The sequence below is a fragment of the Uranotaenia lowii genome, chromosome 2, assembly GCF_029784155.1.
Source record: "Uranotaenia lowii strain MFRU-FL chromosome 2, ASM2978415v1, whole genome shotgun sequence".
In the NCBI taxonomy this organism is placed as follows: Eukaryota; Metazoa; Arthropoda; class Insecta; order Diptera; family Culicidae; genus Uranotaenia; species Uranotaenia lowii.
The window spans coordinates 279988353-280007698 of NC_073692.1; the positions used below are offsets into that span (position 1 = coordinate 279988353).

At 35.4% G+C, this 19346-nt stretch overlaps 1 protein-coding gene across 20 annotated transcripts in view; it reads left to right on the forward strand.

The window, feature by feature from the left end:
* The window catches only part of LOC129744717 (muscleblind-like protein 1), a 302890-nt gene that overhangs the window by 147732 nt on the left and 135812 nt on the right, over positions 1-19346 (forward strand). For 16 of the 20 annotated variants that reach the window (XR_008736979.1, XR_008736977.1, XR_008736978.1 and 13 more), the window contains one exon: positions 18153-18191. The exons of the other annotated variants lie outside the window; for them this stretch is intronic. Coding sequence is in view for 13 of the 16 variants with exons in the window: in XM_055737391.1 (XP_055593366.1) it covers positions 18153-18191 (39 nt within the window). In the remaining 3 variants the exon portion in view is untranslated. The remainder of the gene's footprint in view (positions 1-18152; positions 18192-19346) is intronic. 20 annotated transcript variants of the gene reach the window in all.

Here is a 19346-nt window from a genome sequence, read left to right on the forward strand (position 1 = left end):
GTTGATGTTGATAATATGGCTGATACAAAAACCTCGTACATTGTACGTGGATGTGATAAATTGTATGTGTGTTTGTGCCTCAACCCTTGAAAAACCGTTCCCATGTTGGCGCAAACGAAACGCACAAATTGGCGTCAATTTTCCTCCGGCAGCCATTCGGTCGGTCTAGCTTCATGGTTGGCTGGGTGTGTCTCGGTTGCCGGGCTGACCTACAAGAAGTCCTTGCCGCACGGAAGTGATTCCCAGCTTTGATACCGGAAACGTTCAAAATTTCAACATCATGATTTTCAGTGTCAAGTTCACTTTCCGAAACGGAAGTAAAATTGAACTATTTTGGTGGCTCCATAACAATTCTGAACATAAAAAATACATTGATTTTTAAAATAGTTGGGAAATAAACTTCCCAGTTCTAATAACTACTAAAAAACTTATTCGAAACCATGCGGAAAAGGATAATTCTCAATCATCATAAGTTTTTCTTAGGTTCCGAGATGGAAAAAAACATCCCGCTTGTGTATGCAACTTGTCATATTACGATAGCCACCTGTGGATGGATTTTTTTTAAATAAAAATTTACTTAAATTACTTCACACTTTATTTATTCCCCCCTTCGGGTTTTTGGAAATTTCGAAGGGGGAGGGGGGGGGGGTGACAAAAGAAGAAGATGATATTTGTTCCAGCCTTATGAGAAGACTCCAAAAACGTTTGTGGGTTCATCCTATCCTAAGCTTGCCAGATTGCCCGGATTTATCCGGGTTTGCCCGGATATTTGATGCAAAATTTCGAGAAAGTCCGGTTCGGCCCGGTTGCCCGGATATCGTGAAAAAAGTCCGGATATTGCCCGGATTTTTTCACAATTTTCACGAAGAAACCAAAAAAAAATCAAAGTTTTTGAGTAAGTTTCAGCAAAATCGATTAGCGGTATCGAAATTTTCAACGACTATTTCAAATAATTTCGCTAATTTACTTTTATAAATCTTTAAATATTAATTTGAATTTTTTGCATTTTTTCTTTGCTTTTATATATAATAACACCTAAATTTTGCCCGGTTTTTGCCCGGTTTTTGGATTTGAAAAAATGAAATCCATGCCCGGATTTTGCCAGGTTTTTTTGAAAAAATGCCCGGAATTGCTAGGCCCGGATGGGAGTGGAAAAAATTCTGGCAACCTTATCCTATCCACTATGTTAAAGTTTGAAAAGAGTATATTGATATCATTAACGAACTTACCAATAAAACAAGGAAACCACGTTTAATATAGACCAGATCTGAAACATTCAACAAACATAATATTCATCTTGATTTCATGGAAATAAAATAAAATTGAACCGTAAGCCTTCGAGAATACTGATGATTGAAAATCAGATGGGAACTCAATTTGGTAAGATTTGGGATTAAACCGATACCGATATATTCGACAAGAAATGTCATTAGGGGAGAGTGGGGATACTTGATCCCCTTTTCTTATTTTCACCATATCTTTTTGGAAAAATTAGCCTTCGAGAATACTGATGATTGAAAATCAGATGGGAACTCAATTTGGTAAGATTTGGGATTAAACCGATTCCGATATATTCGACAAGAAATGTCATTAGGGGAGAGTGGGGATACTTGATCCCCTTTTCTTATTTTCACCATATCTTTTTGGAAAAATTTAGCAACTCGCACTCTTTTACATTTTCTGACAGCGTGTAACTTCAAGTTTCTATGCTCCTAAAATTAGACCGATACTTTAACCCGCAGATGAACTAGAAGCATTTTCGTGGGAGTAAAAAAATTGCGATATTTTTGAAATTAGGGGAGACTTGATCCTTTATTCAGGAAGCCCTAATCCATGGAAAAAATCAAACAAAACTCCAAGATAAAATGTTAATTGACTATTTTGGTCCTGTTTGTTCTCATTTCACAATCTTTAATTGTCAGAAAAAAATTCTATAGCTTATTCTCAACCTTTATGACATTGCATACTTACGGGCGCATTTTTGTATAAACAAGAGAAAATCAATTATTTTAGCCCATTTCTACAGATAATTGATGGATGAATATTAGCTATTGGATAAATATTAGTAATCTCGTACTCAGCAATTACCACGATCCATTGAGAAGAAGAATATACAGGGATCATTTGTACCCATATATTAGGGATCAATTGCACCCAAAATCAACATTTTAGAAAACTTTTTCTGAAAAAAGTTGAGAGTATTCCATCGCTTTGAAAATGTTGTATTCTAAAGTTCATTTTACACTCGAAAGATTGATGTATTGGAATAAATATTTTTGTTATAATATTTCCATGTTAGGAACATTTTAAAATGATGAAAAAAAGAAAAGTCAGATTTTGTGAAATTTTTCAAACAAAGTTCAATAACCCAAAAACTTATTTTGTTAAAATTTTTTGAGCATCAACCATTGCTGTTTTGTTCCATTTGGCACATTTTTCTAGAACATTTGATATTTGTACGACATTCCACTTTGGAGATATAGCTAAGGAATCAAGTAACCCCAGGGATCAAGTATCCTCATTCTCCCATACCCAAATACTTTAGGTAAGTTTACGATTTCATACAAAATTCATGTACAGGTTGTTCAATTAATTCGAATACACTTAATAACTTTTTGTTGTCGTGAAGCTGTAGCTTATACTGTCCCCCCACAACCGTTAGTCATCCTACGTACCCTTTCACTACAATATTTTCGATTTTTCGGGTGTTAATTCTCTGTTAATATAGAATGCCGTCCTTACAACATTGTGGATTTATGCGAAAGTTTAGCAGATAATAGAAAACGCATGAAAGCAGTTTATCGGGGGTCTAGTCCAGTGAGTTGCGTAGGTGGGTAGTTTTATTTTCATGGACTACCGTGATCGATGTTTTTGTTCCGTGAAATTAAGATAAATGGTAAAGGAAAAAAGGGGTTTTAAGTAACACTCGAATTTGACTTAAATTGAGCTCGGTTAGGACAGTTTTTTCGTTTATTTTATTATCGATAAAAGTTGCAACAGAAATACTTTTAACAATCAAAAATTCAAAAAAAAATTATATATTTCCTAATTTGACTGGGTGAAAATTTGAAAAATTTGATTTTGTATAAATTATGAAAAAAAAGACATACCTCTTCAGTGTTTGCTTTTTGAAAAATTCAATACTTTGATTTTTTTTTTAGAAAGCAGGGTGCAAGGAGTGCAAAAACTTGAAAAGTTTAAAGACATTCATGTCTTTCTGCTGCACATTTTGTAATTGAGAAATTTGATAAATAAAATAAGAAGTTTGAAATTTAGAGAACTTTTTGAAAGTTTTCTTATATCAATTGATGAAGTGTGCCAAAAAATTTAAATATGTGCACTTATTCTTCACCTCTAATTCGCCACAAAAAGGAGAAAAATATCATGATTAGAACCGGTAATCCGCAATTTTAAAAAATCAACGTTTTCAGGTAGTAATTACGACCCATGGTCATTAACAATTTAATTCATCATAGCAGAGCAAATAATATTTTCAATTATCCTTAAATTCAATAAGTACTAAAAAACTCAGAAACAATTTCCACCGACAAAAAGTTTATAAATAACAGATTCATAATTCGTGTTTCAGAGGATTGATCAAAAAATAAATTGCATACCCTTAGGCGTTAAAAAATTGCTTGATTCGGTCGAACTGTTCTAATCAACATCCAGGCGCTTTAATAGTGATATGCTCGTTCTTAAACATGTGCGTTTGAAATATTTCGTTAATAGAACGAGTAAATGCTTTTCTATAAGCATGTTTAGTGGCTTTTTCATTTTAATTTTAAGTTCAATTCGAAATTAATTTTGGACATCAAAACGTTCTCGTTATATCTATATTTTGTAATTAACCATTGGAGCAGCAATCTCCCGGGTAAATCAACAAAGAAGTCATTAGAGTGCTCAGTTCCCAACAAATCGGCAATAACTTTCATCGCCGAGCAATGCAATGCGGTGCTGCAGCCAGAAACCGATTCCAATATTTACTGCACACCGGGGCAGCTCGAACTCACCACCACCAAAAGTTCATTCCGGCAGGCAACCTCATTCACCTCATCCGCATTCATTCGCACTCAGCAATCAGCCAGTTCGTTTCTGGCAAGGGGCAGCCATTCTGGTGGAAAATAACACCAAAATGAGTTTAGTTGAGTGGAAAATATTTCCTTATTCTCCGGAAAGCAGCCCGGCAACGTTTTCCTATATAATTTTCCAGAAAAGGGCCACTATCATCATCGTAGTCCTCGTCGTCGTCGTCGTCGTCGTCGTCCTTTGTTGGAGCTTGATATAGAAGCAGAAGCAGAAGCAGAGTAAGATCCCGACCCGGGGAGCCTTGAAAACCTCAAGTTTGCGAGTTGCGTTGAAGAGAGCTCGAAGGGAAAAGGGGGATGACTTTTGTAGGTGTTCGACTGTGAGTATGCACTTTCGCAATATTCGCTCTCTCCGTACATAGGTAGGGTACTAACTGGTGGGGATGTCTCTCGCTGTCTGGATCTTCTTCTGGGTGCTCGATAGCCGAGGAGGTCCTACCAAACGTTGGCCGAGCTTAACCTTTCAGCGACTTGGCTGCCAGGGAGCGTGTTCGAATGGATGCTTGGTACCTCGGACGGAAACGATTCGGTACTTTTCCAATATGGGTTTGAATAAAGGGGGGATGACGACATTTCTTGTGTGGAGTGTGAATACTACTGTGTGGACCACATTCCTCTGCAGAACATATTAAATTCGTGTGACAAGTCGTTATTATTATTCGCTCTTTTGGAGTCGTCGTTCTCGCACGTTTTGGGTTGTCCTATCATTTCTACTTTTTCCTCCGGAATGGTGACATTGTGCAGGTATGTGTGTGAATCTGTTTGTGTACTGCGGTCTTCTTCACCCAACGATGGTCGATTCGTTAAGTTGAAGGCACAAGAGGTCCGTCTCTGCATTCTGTGTTTTTCTTGGCCACTTTTCTTTGGTGACCAAAATGAATGACTAAAAGGAAAGAAAAATTGAACCTTAAGAAATGTTGGTTTTCGAACTTGGCTAAAGATAGTTTGCATTTTCAGAATCGAATCGATTAGGTAGGTGCTTGGGAAGATTTTCTAGCATACTTTTGAGATTGATGCGAGAATTTGTATTTTTTTTTCAACATAATTGCATCCGACAAAATTTAAAAAGCACTCTCAAATTTGTTTCTTGTTTTTCTGTTCGACGCAAACCCGCTTTATTTTCCATGATTCGATTTTTCTCGCTTGTCTGTGATAGCATTGCCAAACCAGATGGCGCCACCGTTCTACTGATACTGTTTTCATTATGTTGCCTCGGGTTTTGCCTTTGCCGAAAACTAGCATTTAGCTTTTTTTTCTATTTTATTTCATTTGGTGCTGAAGCCTGAGTTTTCATACTGAATATAGGTATACATATCTGTTTCGATCTCCAAGGACCTCCACTCATTGATGTGCTGGTGTTGGGCATAGTTTTGCTCAACATTCACTACCAGCAGGCTCTATACTCTATCAGAGTCGTACGGTTATTGCTTTGTTTTGCACTCACCATCCTGGTGGGTCGTCTTGGTGGATTTTCCCTACATCGGGGGTCTCATCAAATGGGAAAAGTGTTTTTCTTGGTGACTTGGAAAATTGTTGTTTGCCGTTACTCGGGTCGGTCTTGCCTTCGTCGAGACGAGCCGATGTGATTATACAAAGCCAAGGACTGGCCAAAAATGTAGACACCGGAAAACCGGGGAAAGTCAACTGATATCTACTTTAAAAAGGGGAGCTTAAAGTGCGATAGCTGAGTCCGCACGGTTGGCTGATCTGGAATCACATTTTGCCTTGTTCCAACGGAAAATTCGCAACGTTGTCGTCCTCTACGTCCTCGGACAACAAATCGCTTTCCGAGGGGTCGGGGGAAAAAGTAACGAAAGGACTCTGTGCTCTCTTTTTATGGTGGTCTATAATTTTTACGATGATAGATTGCGTCGGCCTGTGAGCTGTCGAAAAGTAGAGTAAACAAAGAAGAAACAAGAGCGGAAGCTTAGAACGAGGAGCAGAGCAGCATTACGATTGCGTGATAGAATGCAACGAGGCAATGTGGTATTGATTTACCATCTTTTGGGAAATTTGCTGAGAAAGGATGAATGTCGGAGGCTTTTTTTCTAGACGAAGAACGTGGATTAGGGCCTTCAAAGGAGATCAACTGAATCGTGCGTATGCTTACAAACGAATCCTTTTGAGGATGCTCGGCGAAGAAAAAGATATGATACAATAGGATTAACCCGTCAAATTTGTCAGCTTAAAATTGTAACTTATTTTTCGTATCACTCTAGAAAAATTGGCCCATCAATCAAATGAGTAAGCAAATCTGTGAAAAGAGTCCAGGGCACTGTAAAATAATTGAAAAAAATGGGTTTGAAATATCTGACGACTTAGTGTTTTGTTTCCTCAAGTTTAATCAAGAAAACGAGAAATTTGAAATTCTGATGCTTGATCATCAGACAATAGAACATTGTTATTGTTGTTAAGAGCTGATTTAGTGCTTTAATTGTTATTAGAAGCAGAAGTTTTAGCAACCACGTGCCTCGCGGATCTCTTGAATATAATCACTCGTACAACAAAAAAGATAAACAACCATTCTGCTTTTGACAATTGATAAGGTAGTCAGTGTATTTTCAGTTCATCGGTAAACTGTTCATTATGAAAAATATTTCGGCCCTTTAAAACTACTTCTGTTCGAATTTGAGCCAAGAAATAAAAAAAATATATACGCCTGAATGTAGAAGGCAAACACAAACTACATCAAACGCCTTCGTTTATGCAATAGATGTACTAAAAATCGATACCGTCAAACGAAGCAGGGTGAGATGCACAACACTTATTCAATTTATATTTTAATATTATGTAAAAATGTTATCATTTAATGACAACAAAATGATGATGACAAAGTTTTCCACATCGTGGTGCTAGAATATTTTTCGAACAATCTTCAATTTTTTAAAATTAATTTTTTTGAAATTCTGGGCAAAACTGCATCAAAAATGCAAATCAAAGCTTCACCTTATAAATTTCGTTTCTATCTGCTGGAATATGATTGTTTTGTATCACGCATTTGGTAATTTCAAAATTTCATCCATCCAAACATAAACTTTCTATTTCAGCTAATAGAATTTTTATAGTATTTTTACCCCTAAATGAATGCAGCACTTTTATGCTTTTTCTTAAAACACATTTTTGACAGAAAAAATGTAAAATTCAATTTTAACAAAACAAAAAATTTCTGCAATGGGTGCTTTATGCGTACAACATCACAAATATATCAAAAACTATAAGTTTTCAAACGTTTTCATTCGATTTCTCATTAAAACAAAGTGGTTGCAAACTACCCGTTTTTCTTAGTAGGGTAAAAATAGCAAGTTTTTTGTAAACCTTAAAATAACCAATAACACTACTTTCCAGCATTTTTTATATCAGTAAACTGAATGACATTTTAAATGTGAAATTGTGAAATGTGAAAATCCGAAAATGAAATTCAAAAAAAATCTCAGTAGAACAGCTTTTTAATTATGCTTCAAATATGAAATTTTGGAAAAATTAAAAAAAGTACTTGTACTTAGACTGAAATATGTTGGCTGCATAGAAGTAATTTGAAATCTCCATTTTGCATATTAAAGGTGAATAAATTTGCTATCGATCACCTGAACTTCATTTCTGTGTACGATCAACAGTAGGGGAGAATGAGGATACTTGGTCCCTGGGAATACTTGATTCCTTAGCTATATCTCGAAACTGGAATGTCTTTCAAAGATCCAAGGTTCTAGAAAAATGTGCCAAAATGAGCAAAATAACAATGCCTGTAGTTTAAAATTTTTTTAACAAAATAATTGTTTGAGTTATTGAACTTTGTTTGAAAAATTTCACAAAATGTAACTTGAAGATCTTTTTTCATCACTTTAAAATGTTCCTTACATGGGAAAATTATGAAAAAAATATTTGTTCCAATGTATCAATCGTTTGAGCGTAAAATGAACTTCATAATGCCATATTTTCAAAGCAATGGAAAACTCTCAACATTTTTCAGAAAAAGTTTTCTAAAATGTTGATTATGGGAACAATTGATCCCCCTTAAAGACGGCATATTCTTCTTCTGAATTGATCGTTATGATTGCTGGTTACGAAATTACTAATATTTATCCAAAAACTAATATTTATCAAACATTTGTCTGAAGAAAAGAGCAAAAATAATTAATTTTCTCTTAATTATAAAAAATAGCGCCTTTAAGTATGCAATGTTATTAGCGTTGAGACAAAGTTATAAAATTTTCTACTTATGTCTGCTATATATTGTGAAATGAGAACAAACATGACCAAAATAGTCAATTAACATTCTATCTTGGGGTTTTGTTTGATTTTCATACAAGGATTAGGGCTTCCTGAATAAAAGATCAAGTCTCCTTCAATAGGGGATCAAGTCTCCCCTAACTTCAGAAAAATCGCAATTTTTTTACTCTCACGAAAATGCTTCGTGGTCATCAATGGGTTTAAGTATCGTTCTAATTTTTGGAGCATAGAAACTTGAAGTTACAAGCTGTCAAAAAATGTCAAAGACGGCGAGTTGCTAAATTTTTCCAAAAAGATATGGGGAAAGCAAGAAAAAGGGATCAAGTATCCTCACTCTCCCCTATTGTTGATATAAGTGACTTTATGATAGGAAAAAAATAAATAAAAACGCAGTTTTTAAAGAAAATTTTGCTTTTGCGAAAGTTTTAGACTCGATTGTAACATTAAAAAAATCTTATTTTCTACCAGCCTTCAATGTGTATTCAAAACAAAGATTTCAAGTGGTTATTTATCAAAATCGATTAAAAACTGAAGAAGAAAAATGTTTTTTATATTTTTTCTATCATAAAGCAACTTATACCAACAATACTGTTGATGATGCTCAAAAATGGTTTTCAGATGATCGAAAGCAAATTTGTTCACCTAATATGCAAAAAAGAGATATCAAATTACTGACATGCAGTCCGAGATATTTAAATCTAAGTACAAGTACTTTTTTTATTTTTCCAAATTTTCATATTTGGAGCATAGCTCAAAAACTGTTCTACTGAATTTTTTTTGAGTTTTATTTCAGATTAAGCGCTCGATTTCACATTAAAAATATAGGTCGGTTAATTAAGTTCTCGATATTTTTAAATTTTGTAAACTAGTGAATTAGAGATATTTTTTTTGGTTTCAACTGATCTGAACAATAGGAAAATGTGTTTTTTTCTGCATTGTCAATTCCGTATTTTATATTTTTATTTCTTGTTAGAATTTCTAATTGTTTCACACCATTTCAGAAATTTTGTTTCAGTTGTTTCGATTCTGAGGGAATGTTTGAACTCTGAAATGGAATCTGAAAACAGAGCACCAATCGAAAATAAGATACAAAATTTAAAATTTTTCTGTTTTTTCTTGTTGTGGCTAGTATCTGAATAGGAAAAACTCAATGAGGCAACAATTGCGAAGTCTCAACTCACTTGAGCAAAACCGTTTTCGAACATTATACCCACTTAACTGCTCCCATCGATTATTAACTTTACGGTGCCATAAATTCGGATGTTTATTTTGCAATCCAGATGGAATTATCTTTCTTATTGCTCATTCCTTAGTTAGAAGCCCCGAAACAATACACCCCCGGAAAGTAGTGACACTTTATGGTCGCTCTTCCGGGAAAACCGCAAACAAAAACCAGGCCCAAAACCCCTTTAATCAAGAATCCTTATCTCTGTTTGTCAACAGCTTCACTGTGTCGAAATATTAATTTCGAATTATTGAGAACAATTCGCCTGAAGCCATTTCCCGGCTGTTCGGTTGTGGCTTTTCGCTTTGAGTTTTCCGGCAGCCAGCGACAGTGAAAATGTTCAAACAATCGACCGCCGACAACGAACCAGAGGAAAAAGTCCTGCTCTTTTCTTGGTTCTTTTATCCGAGAGAGTTTATTCTTCAGGGCTCTAGGGTAAGGCTGGAAAAAGTGCCGGCAAAAACAGCAATAATTATCACGAAAGAAGAGACCCTTTCATTTTCGCCCTTCCCCTTTCTTTGTGGAAATGTTCTCATCCAGCAGAAAACAACAGACAGACAAACTGCCAAATGGACAAATGTTGAAACCGAGCAGAAGAAACCTTTTGAAGAGTTCGGAAATGGAAACAATCCCATGAACTGTGGGATGGAGCTCAAAATTTGTTAAAAAATTTTTTATAAACATATTCTGATTTAATGTTTTATGACTGAAAACTATGTTTTCTGCCAAACTTTTGTTAAAATCACAAAAAATTTCACACCTTGAAAAAAGTTGAAAAAATTCCCATAGTGATCGGAAGCTAAATAGGGTCTTTCTCATTAAAGTTTTTGCGGATTTTTCTTCCGCTTTTTTCCAATATCCAGTTCGATCATCATCATCTCGCAGTGGAAAACTATTCCGCTCCAGGGGACAAATATCCAATTCGGCACCCTCTTCATCACGTTTTATCGTCTTTTTTTTGGGAATTCTGGTGAAACGAAAGAAAGGGATATATTAAAGAGATGAAGTTTGTTCTTGAAGTCGGTTACAGAGACGAAATTTTGATTTCTTTAGTTCTTAATTACTAAAAAATCAATGATTTTAAATTTAAATTATTAAATTTTGAATTTTTGCACAGCAAAACGAGCGTTTTGCGCGCAATTTGATTTTTCTACAAATTCACAACATAATTGTTTGTTGAAATTACTTTTCTTTTAAAAATCACTGAAAATCTTCGAAGACAAATTTCTACATTTTTCAAGAAAAAACTTCAAAGATCAGCTTGATTTTTTTCCCTTAGAATCACATTTTTTTAGCGGATCCTACCTAATAGCTTCACCAGAAAAGTCAAGTATCATCATGACCGAGGCAAAAATTGCAACTTCAACTTTCTTTCAAAACTTTCCACAGCTTCAATCTATTTTAGAAAATGAGGAAAAGCCATAACATCATAAAGTTGCACCACTAGGGAAGCATGCAGGCAGTAGGGAAGCTATGTATGTAGCACACAGAACGGTGTACCGGAGCAAAAAAAAACCCATCCTATCGAGGGCGTTGGAAAAGTTTTGATTAGTTCCCATTCCTGGCCAATGATGGGGAAGTGGCACATAATCGACTGAGCGACTGAGTTCGTGCGTTTGTGTTGTTTCCTGCCGGGCGGAGGCGCTAGAAATACGTGTGTATATGTGGAAATATTGGTTCCTAGGAGGGTTTTTTTCCTCGTGCTGTTTTGGTCGAGAAAAATCCTTCAACTTCTAACAAGAAGTGCTGTTTTTCTCCCGAACACGGTGCGGTGCCAGTTGTTGAGGATTGCAAAAGTTTTCCTTATAGGTTTTTTTTTCTACTCTATTCTCTGTTCTCAAAACTTCGGCCTAAACTCGAACGAAGCGCCAAGGATAGTTTACCCAGCGAAGGAAGGACAACTCTTCGAAGACAAAGTGGTTTCACCCAAAACATCATGTCTGTTGGGGCATAATTTTATTTATTTTTCCTATCCGATGATCTCTTCAAATGTTCGGATGAATCAGTTCTGGGCGGCAGATAACATGATGGGCAAATAAAACTTATTATTTCCGAGTGAGCGATAGATAAAATAATAAATTGATTTTTCGTTACTGATTTGTTTGGTCTATTCCTTCGGAAGTGACAGACCAGTGGAGTTCAATTCTTTTACTAAGAGAGTCTGTGTTCTAAAAATATATGATTTGAATTTATTTTTTTAAGCAAATGCGTCTCAATCAATTTTTAACGATAAAAAAAACTTTTCTGCATGTGAAACAGCTGTTGTTTTCTAGAACCACATTATTTCAGTTGCATATGCAAAGGCGCCAACAAACTCTCATTCTAGATTGTTCGATACATTTCAGCCAACATGAAATGTGTTTTCATGAAATAGTCAAAAACATAATGTCAACAATTGACATTTTAATTAATTGCAAATGAAATTAGAATGTCTGTTGTCACCTCGCTAAACGTGTGTGGCTGAAATATCTTCTCTTGGAAAATGTTGAAATGTGAAAGATGATTTCGATTACTTACAAGATAGTTTCTATAGAAATATATTTCTATCCTTAACTGCAAACTTGCGAACCGAAAAACAAATGGAGCAGTGTTTCTAAAGCTCCTTTTTGTATCCAACGTGACATCTAGCGGATTTATTAACAACAAACAGCTTGACATTCAAAAAGCTTGTTTCATACCCACCAGGCGAATAAAGCGACCTGTTCAAGCTATTCCAGTACGATCAAGGTGTCTGTCGTGGAGTTTGTGGGAAAGTTTTCCATCTAGGCTGTGTTAACATTAAACATTCCGCACATCGTATTTGATTTGTTGTTCTGTTTGAAAAATGCTGATAAGTCCGGAACAAATATTAAATCCTTCGATTCTTCCGAAAATAGCAAAGAGAGAAATAAAAGGTTTCCGATTCAAATTATCAGTTTTCCGGAAATTTTAGGATTCTTAATTAGATGTTCAATTTAAAATTCAATACTTTACCCGCAAATTTTATTTCAAAATACTTTTCGGAAGTAGGGTGGTCACTTTGGGCCATGCCTTAGGCATCCTGCTCCATCTGCAATAAAAATAATATTTACATATTAGTTGCTATTACTAATTACTTATGATGAAATAACTAGCAAAAACAAAATCCGAGATTGACAGATTGCTTGCTGGTTTTCCAACAATGCAGGTTTCCAGCAAAAAATTGGATTGCTGAACGTTTTCAGCAATTCTTTCGCTGGAAATCGAGGCAAAAATTTACTGTATAGGAGCTTCTAAATGCTTTTTTAAATATTTTAATTTTATCCTGGAACATGTCGTCAAAATGTGCCACCATTTGAAGCCGTTTGCACAAGGTAATTTTTTTCGTCCATTTTATTTTGACATTTTGAGTGGCAGAAATTATAAACAGAAAAAAAAAAAACAAAGTGTAAATTGCCGTGAGATTTAGCCAAAATTTTATCGCACCTTTACAAAATGTCGTGTTTGACAAACTTTTTGCTCGATTTTTTTCAAATTTATTAATTCTTGTACATTTTAAACGGCTCAAACCTGCAGGTTTTTTTTCAATTTTTTTTTGTGGAACTTTGCTGATCTAACGTAAAACTAAAATATGATCTTGAGTGGAACCCTTTTTGTACTCTCAACATATCTAATAGCTCTCAATCCTATCCTTAGTGTTAATTCAATTTTTCAAGATTTTCAAGTTGGAAACATTAATGTTTTTACGAAACAGAAACATAACTTGTGATAAGTGATCGGAAGCTAAATTGAGTCTTTCTCATTAAAGTTTTTGCAGATTTTTCTTCCGTTTTTTCCAATATCCAGTTCGATAATCATCATCTCGCAGTGGAAAACTATTCCGCTCCAGGGGACAAATATCCAATTCGGCACCCTCTTCATCACGTTTTATTGTCTTTTTTTTGGGGAATTCTGGTGAAAGGAAAGAAAGGGATATATTAAAGAGGTGAAGTTTGTTTTTGAAGTCGGTTACAGAGACGAAATTTTGATTTCTTTAGTTCTTAATTACTAAAAAAAACTAATGATTTTAAATTTTAATTAATAACTTTTGAATTTTTGCACATCAAATCGAGTGTTTGGCGCGCAATTTGATTTTTCCACAAATTCTCAACACAATTGTTTTTTGAAATTACTTTTCTTTGAAAAATCACTGAAAATCTTCGAATACAAATCTCTACATTTTTCAAGAAAATACGCAAATGTATGTTTATTTTGATGTGGGTTTAAGAAAAAAAAGTGGGACTATTCAATATTTAGTATAGACTTTGACTTGAATCAACTGTCAACTGATATCTGATGTAAATAATAAAAAAAATGTCAACTTAATTAAATTTGTCTTTTTATTCATCATTGTTTTATTTATGCGTCCAAAAACGATTTTTTTTAGCAATAACCATGGAAAGGTTTTTTGTAAGCGCAAAATACGATTTAAAATCTGTTTTTGAGTTTTGATTATATATATATAACAATTTTTCAAGTTGTTTTTCTTGATTTTTGTTAAGTTATTCCCGGATTTTGACCAAATTTGCCCGCATATTGTCCGGATTTTTGGTGGTCAATTTTGAAATCACGAAGTTTTCAGATAAAAAAAACCAGGATTTTTCCGGTCCGGATACCTGCCGAAGTTATTTTGGCAACTTTACTCTATGCTAATATTTCTACGCAACAGAAAATTCTATGAAAAATGTAAAATTTATAGAAAAAAAATCTATTAGAATTATTTCAAACCGTTGAATACAATGTTATTAACCGAAAAGAACATTAAAATTGAGGATGGGGAGTAGCGAGAAGCCTTGAGTGATTTACATAGAGAAATTTTCACCAACACTTTTCGGTAGGCACTACTTACAGGATTGATACTCAACTATACATTTAAAAAACGGAGGGAACATTTTTTCTCAAATCACGGTTTAACTTGATTTTTTGGGAAAAATAGGAACTATACGAGCTTTTAAAATAATAGAAAAAGTGTAGCCGTTCGACAGTTCTTCATATAACAAGCTGATTATACGCAAAACTGTCACACGAAGCATTTTTTACTCTTATTTTTCGTTGTTTGAACGAAATGTAATTTTTTTGGCTGAAAACATTGGCAACTGATAACCTTGAACTGTTCACTACGAAAATACTGTCGATGGATTTTTAGTTTAAGAGAAAAATTGGAAAGGTAACTGAAATTTCAATAGCGCTTTTCTCGGGGACAATCTTGCTTTGAACGGCAGTTAAGCCGACATAAGAAAATACAAAGTTGTTGCATACATTCAGGGGTAAAAACTGCGTGTGAGACATCAGGCATAAGGCAGTGCACTTAGCGGTTGATTTTATAAGCTCAGTTTCACTCAAATTCAAAGATGATTGCACTCAAATTAATATTTTAATTTTAAAAGCTACGCGATTTATTGTTATTTTGATGGGAAACTTGATATGATATGATTTTTTATGAGTTTTACAACCGTTCTGATCATTAAGATTCAGTTTATAACGGTCAGGGGTTAAACTGACGTTTAAAGTCAGCATAAATTGGTAAAAATTGCAGCAGAAAAAGCGTTTGTTTTTCAAGCTGCACAAAATATTATTTCATTTATTAAATTCTAGTAAAAATGTAAAAACTTGTTTGTAAAGATCTTGAAAAAGTGTTTCTTTACCATTTCGACAAGATTTATAAATAATCATTGCCTAGATCTTAGAACAAGTAAATAGTTCCGCTCATGATCAGATTTCGGCTAGTTCCACTCAAAATCATTTATCCCACTTTAACTCTAGTTTCGAAAGTACGTAAAGGGTACTTCCAACACGAGTTTGCTATTCATGGTTCCAACAAACGATTTTTTTTTCATTGAGTCCGTGATGATCCAGTACTTTTTTGACAAATGTATAACGACAACTATATACCATGTATCCCGAAACAGCTGAATATAATTTTTTTCAGTTTGGTCTTACAAAGAAATTTTGGGCAATTTTAATGCTAATGTTCATCTTCAATCATGCAATCAACACGAATATTAATCAGAAGAATATTGGTGAAAAAACGGATCACTATTCGTCTAAAAACGAAGCCACGAACCAGACTGGAAAAAGTGCAATGAGTGGTAAAAATAACAAGAGTAATGTAAAGTTAGGGTAACACAATCAACGGTAGAATTTTTTTCAATTTTTGAAGAAAATTCATGCAGGTAATTGTACTTTTTTTTTTCTTAAAAAGTATTCCGATCAAGCAAATGGTTTTTGAAATGCACGCACACATTTAAAAATCCTCATTCAGAAATGATCAAAGCTTTATGACTATGTCCAAATTAGGAAAACATTGGAAAAGGTGTTCCTAATTTGGACATACGAAGTCCATATATTAAGGCATGTTTTGAAAAAAAAAATACAGAAAATTAGACATTTGGTGTCATTTTACGAACTTACTTAATGATCCAGCGCCGATCCTCCGGTGCATAGGGCCATGGTAAAAGACCTCCACTGTTGACGATCCGGAGCCAGCGTCTTCACCTGGTCCAAGTCAAGAACGAAAGTTGACTAATTTATAGGGGAGAATGAGGATACTTGATCCCTGGGGATACTTGATTCCTTAGCTATATCTCGAAACTGGAATGTCTTACAAAGATCAAATGTTCTAGAAAAATGTGCCAAAATGAGCAAAATAACAATGCTTGTAGTTTAAAAAATTTTAACAAAATAATTGTTTGAGTAATTGAACTTTGTTTGAAAAATTTCACAAAATGTAACTTGAAGATCTTTTTTCATCACTTTAAAATGTTCCTTACATGGGAAAATTATGAAAAAAATATTTGTTCCAATGTATCAATCAATCGAGCGTAAAATGAACTTCATAATGCCATATTTTCGAAGCAATGGAAAACTTTCAACTTTTTTCAGAAAAAGTTTTCTAAAATGTTGATTATGGGTACAATTGATCCCCTAGAGTTGGGTACAACTGATCCCCCTTCCAAACGGCATATTCTTCTTCCGAATTGATCTTTATGATTGCTGATTACGAAACTTCTAATATTTATCCAAAAACTAATATTTATCAAACAATTGTCTGAAGAAAAGAGCAAAAATAATTAATTTTCTCTTAATTAAAAAAAATAGCGCCTTTAAGTATGCAATGTTATTAGCGTTGAGACAAAGTTCTAAAATTTTCTTCTTATGTCTGCTATAAATTGTGAAATGAGAACAAACATGACCAAAATAGTCAATTAACATGCTATCTTGGGGTTTTGTTTGATTTTTGTACGAGGATTAGGGCTTCTTGAAAAAAAGATCAAGTCTCCTTCAATAGGGGATCAAGTCTCCCCTTACTTCAGAAAAATCGCAATTTTTTTACTCCCACGAAAATGCTTCTAGTTCATCAACGGGTTCAAGTATCGTTCTAAATTTTGGAGCATAGAAACTTGAAGTTACAAGCTGTCAGAAAATGTCAAAGACGGCGAGTTGCTAAATTTTTCCAAAAAGATATGGTGAAAATAAGAAAAGGGGATCAAGTATCCCCACTCTCCCCTATTTAAATCGAATTTCAATGTATTTAAACAGCATTAAGATATTATGTGTGATTTGTGAAGGCAACGCCAGTAATCTATCCTTCTTGCAATAAGACTGCTGATTCAAATTTCAAACAAATTTTATTCTTAGGCCCACAGTGACAGTGTTGCTGTTTGGGTTCCATCTTACCCAAAGCACCCACAAAAAAAACTAACCTCAACTCACCTTTTTGTCTCCAAACGTCATCCCATTGCCGTAAACACCCGTGGAGTAAACATGGGCCACACAACACTGGCACAGTGAACACCACACTTTCCTGATGAAGTTGAAATGGAAATATTGTCAACTCATCTGCATAGGTGATTACTTCTCGCTCGCCTCGTCTCGTCAGGATCCCCGGTGGAAAGGAGGAAAAGTTACGAAACAAACTGGTAAAAAAATCGCCGCCGTCAAGCTACTTCCTGCGACATCGGGGGTCTACCTTTGAACATACAAGTTTATTACCGCAGTCGCTGGTGGATAACTTATGGAGCCAGCAGCAGCACCTTTACACTCAAACAAGCAAACCGTTGCCCCGGGTTTTAGGGGTTTTTATGTATGCCACTAGCTAGTCGAGTTTTAAGGATAGTGGTTTATCACGCACTGTCGGAAGTTGTCAAATGGCTCGGTTGATTCTTATACCCACCAAACCACACCGGAAGCTTCTCCTACAGCAGAATCTGAAGCACCACCAAACTCGGTTGGTGTCTTGAAGGATTCATTTTTCAAACCAAAAGTGGTTTTTGAAACTGATGCTCCCATCATTCCCTTTCTGTCTTGCTGCAAGAAAGCTTGCCAAAGCTGGCTCCCAAGGTGGTGCCTTCTACCCTGTGTGATAAGTCACGTTAACCATGAGAGCTAGCTGCACCACCTTGAGCAGAAATTCAACTATGCTCCGTTACAAGAAGACGTGCAGGACGTGCTGTGTGACATTATGATCACTCTCCGTCACGCGGTTACAACTTTATATAAGTCTGAGCCGTTTTCTCTACTAAGATAGAATGAAAAATTTAACCTCATACTTTAAACCTTCTACCTGCTGTTAAGCTCAACATCATTAATAAACCCATTCTTTTTTCTACTTTCAGGTATGCCAAAAGGTTGTTAAACAACAGTCATCGGATCTGGCAAGTAAAATTTCTAACAATGATTGCAAAAATGTTCCACCAGTTGATTAACGATCGGTCTTTCATTTCATTCAATACGTTGCCTAGCTCCAGGCGTTTTTTCGCTCAGCGCAATTGAAATAAAAATGATATTATTAAAGCAAAATTGATTTTTTAAAACAATTTCATACAAAAAATTCTTGTTAAATTTTGTTCACTGAGTAGAGAGCTTTTGGAATCTTAACTGTACTAAAGCCTCCGAAATTATCCGACTGGGTCACAGAAAACTCTATTCCGTTAATACAATTTGGCTCAAAATTGTCCTTTGATACCGGAGATATACTGCGACACCAAGGTTGGCCTTAATCTTTTACCTGTTTCATCGTAGGGGAGGCTCATGAATTACTTGCCACTGGACAATAAGTTGTAGGACTTCAGTTGGGTACAGGCAGCACTAGGTTAGGATATGCTGCAACAGGAATTTGTATGACTTCTACTTTGCAGTCCATTGTCGGGTCCAAGCACACCCTTAGAGTATGTACGACAAAACGTTCCTAAACCCACCTCCACTTTCAGTTTAAGGCAAGAGAAAATACGCTACGCTGCACTGGTCCCGTTTTCTGGCCAGCTCGATTCTGGAAATGGCTGCTCCAAACCATCAAAACTGGTCGCATTGGCTATAAATAAGTAAATTTTATGATTTATCGCACAGTAGCATTCGGAGCTGCTACTGCTTGGAAGGAAAGCGAAAAATAAAACTCTCCCGGCAGCTCCCGGCTGCGGAAGACAAATTTTCTGGTCCCCCGGAACTTGAAACTGAGTAGTGGGACACACACTGCGAAAAAAATACCCGTAGCACGAAATAAACTCCCGGACCAACAGCCATGGAAAATGATATTTATGGATTGTTAATAGAGGAATAACATGGAGCGCGGGTCGAGCGAGCTTGGTAAGAACCTTTCCGGGCCGGTCTTATGGCTTATGGGAAACTCTCTTCCGCATGGATCGCGCTGGAAAGGGGGATGAATTGAACCCTCTCAAGATTTAGTTTTTATTGGGACAAATATGTAATAAAATAAAATTGCGAGTGTGTCGCTTCCTGTGCGCTGCACTCTGGCTGTGCGTTTCGTTTAGCGTACCCTGGATGTGATGTGGAGAAGTTTTTTTTTTTGTTTT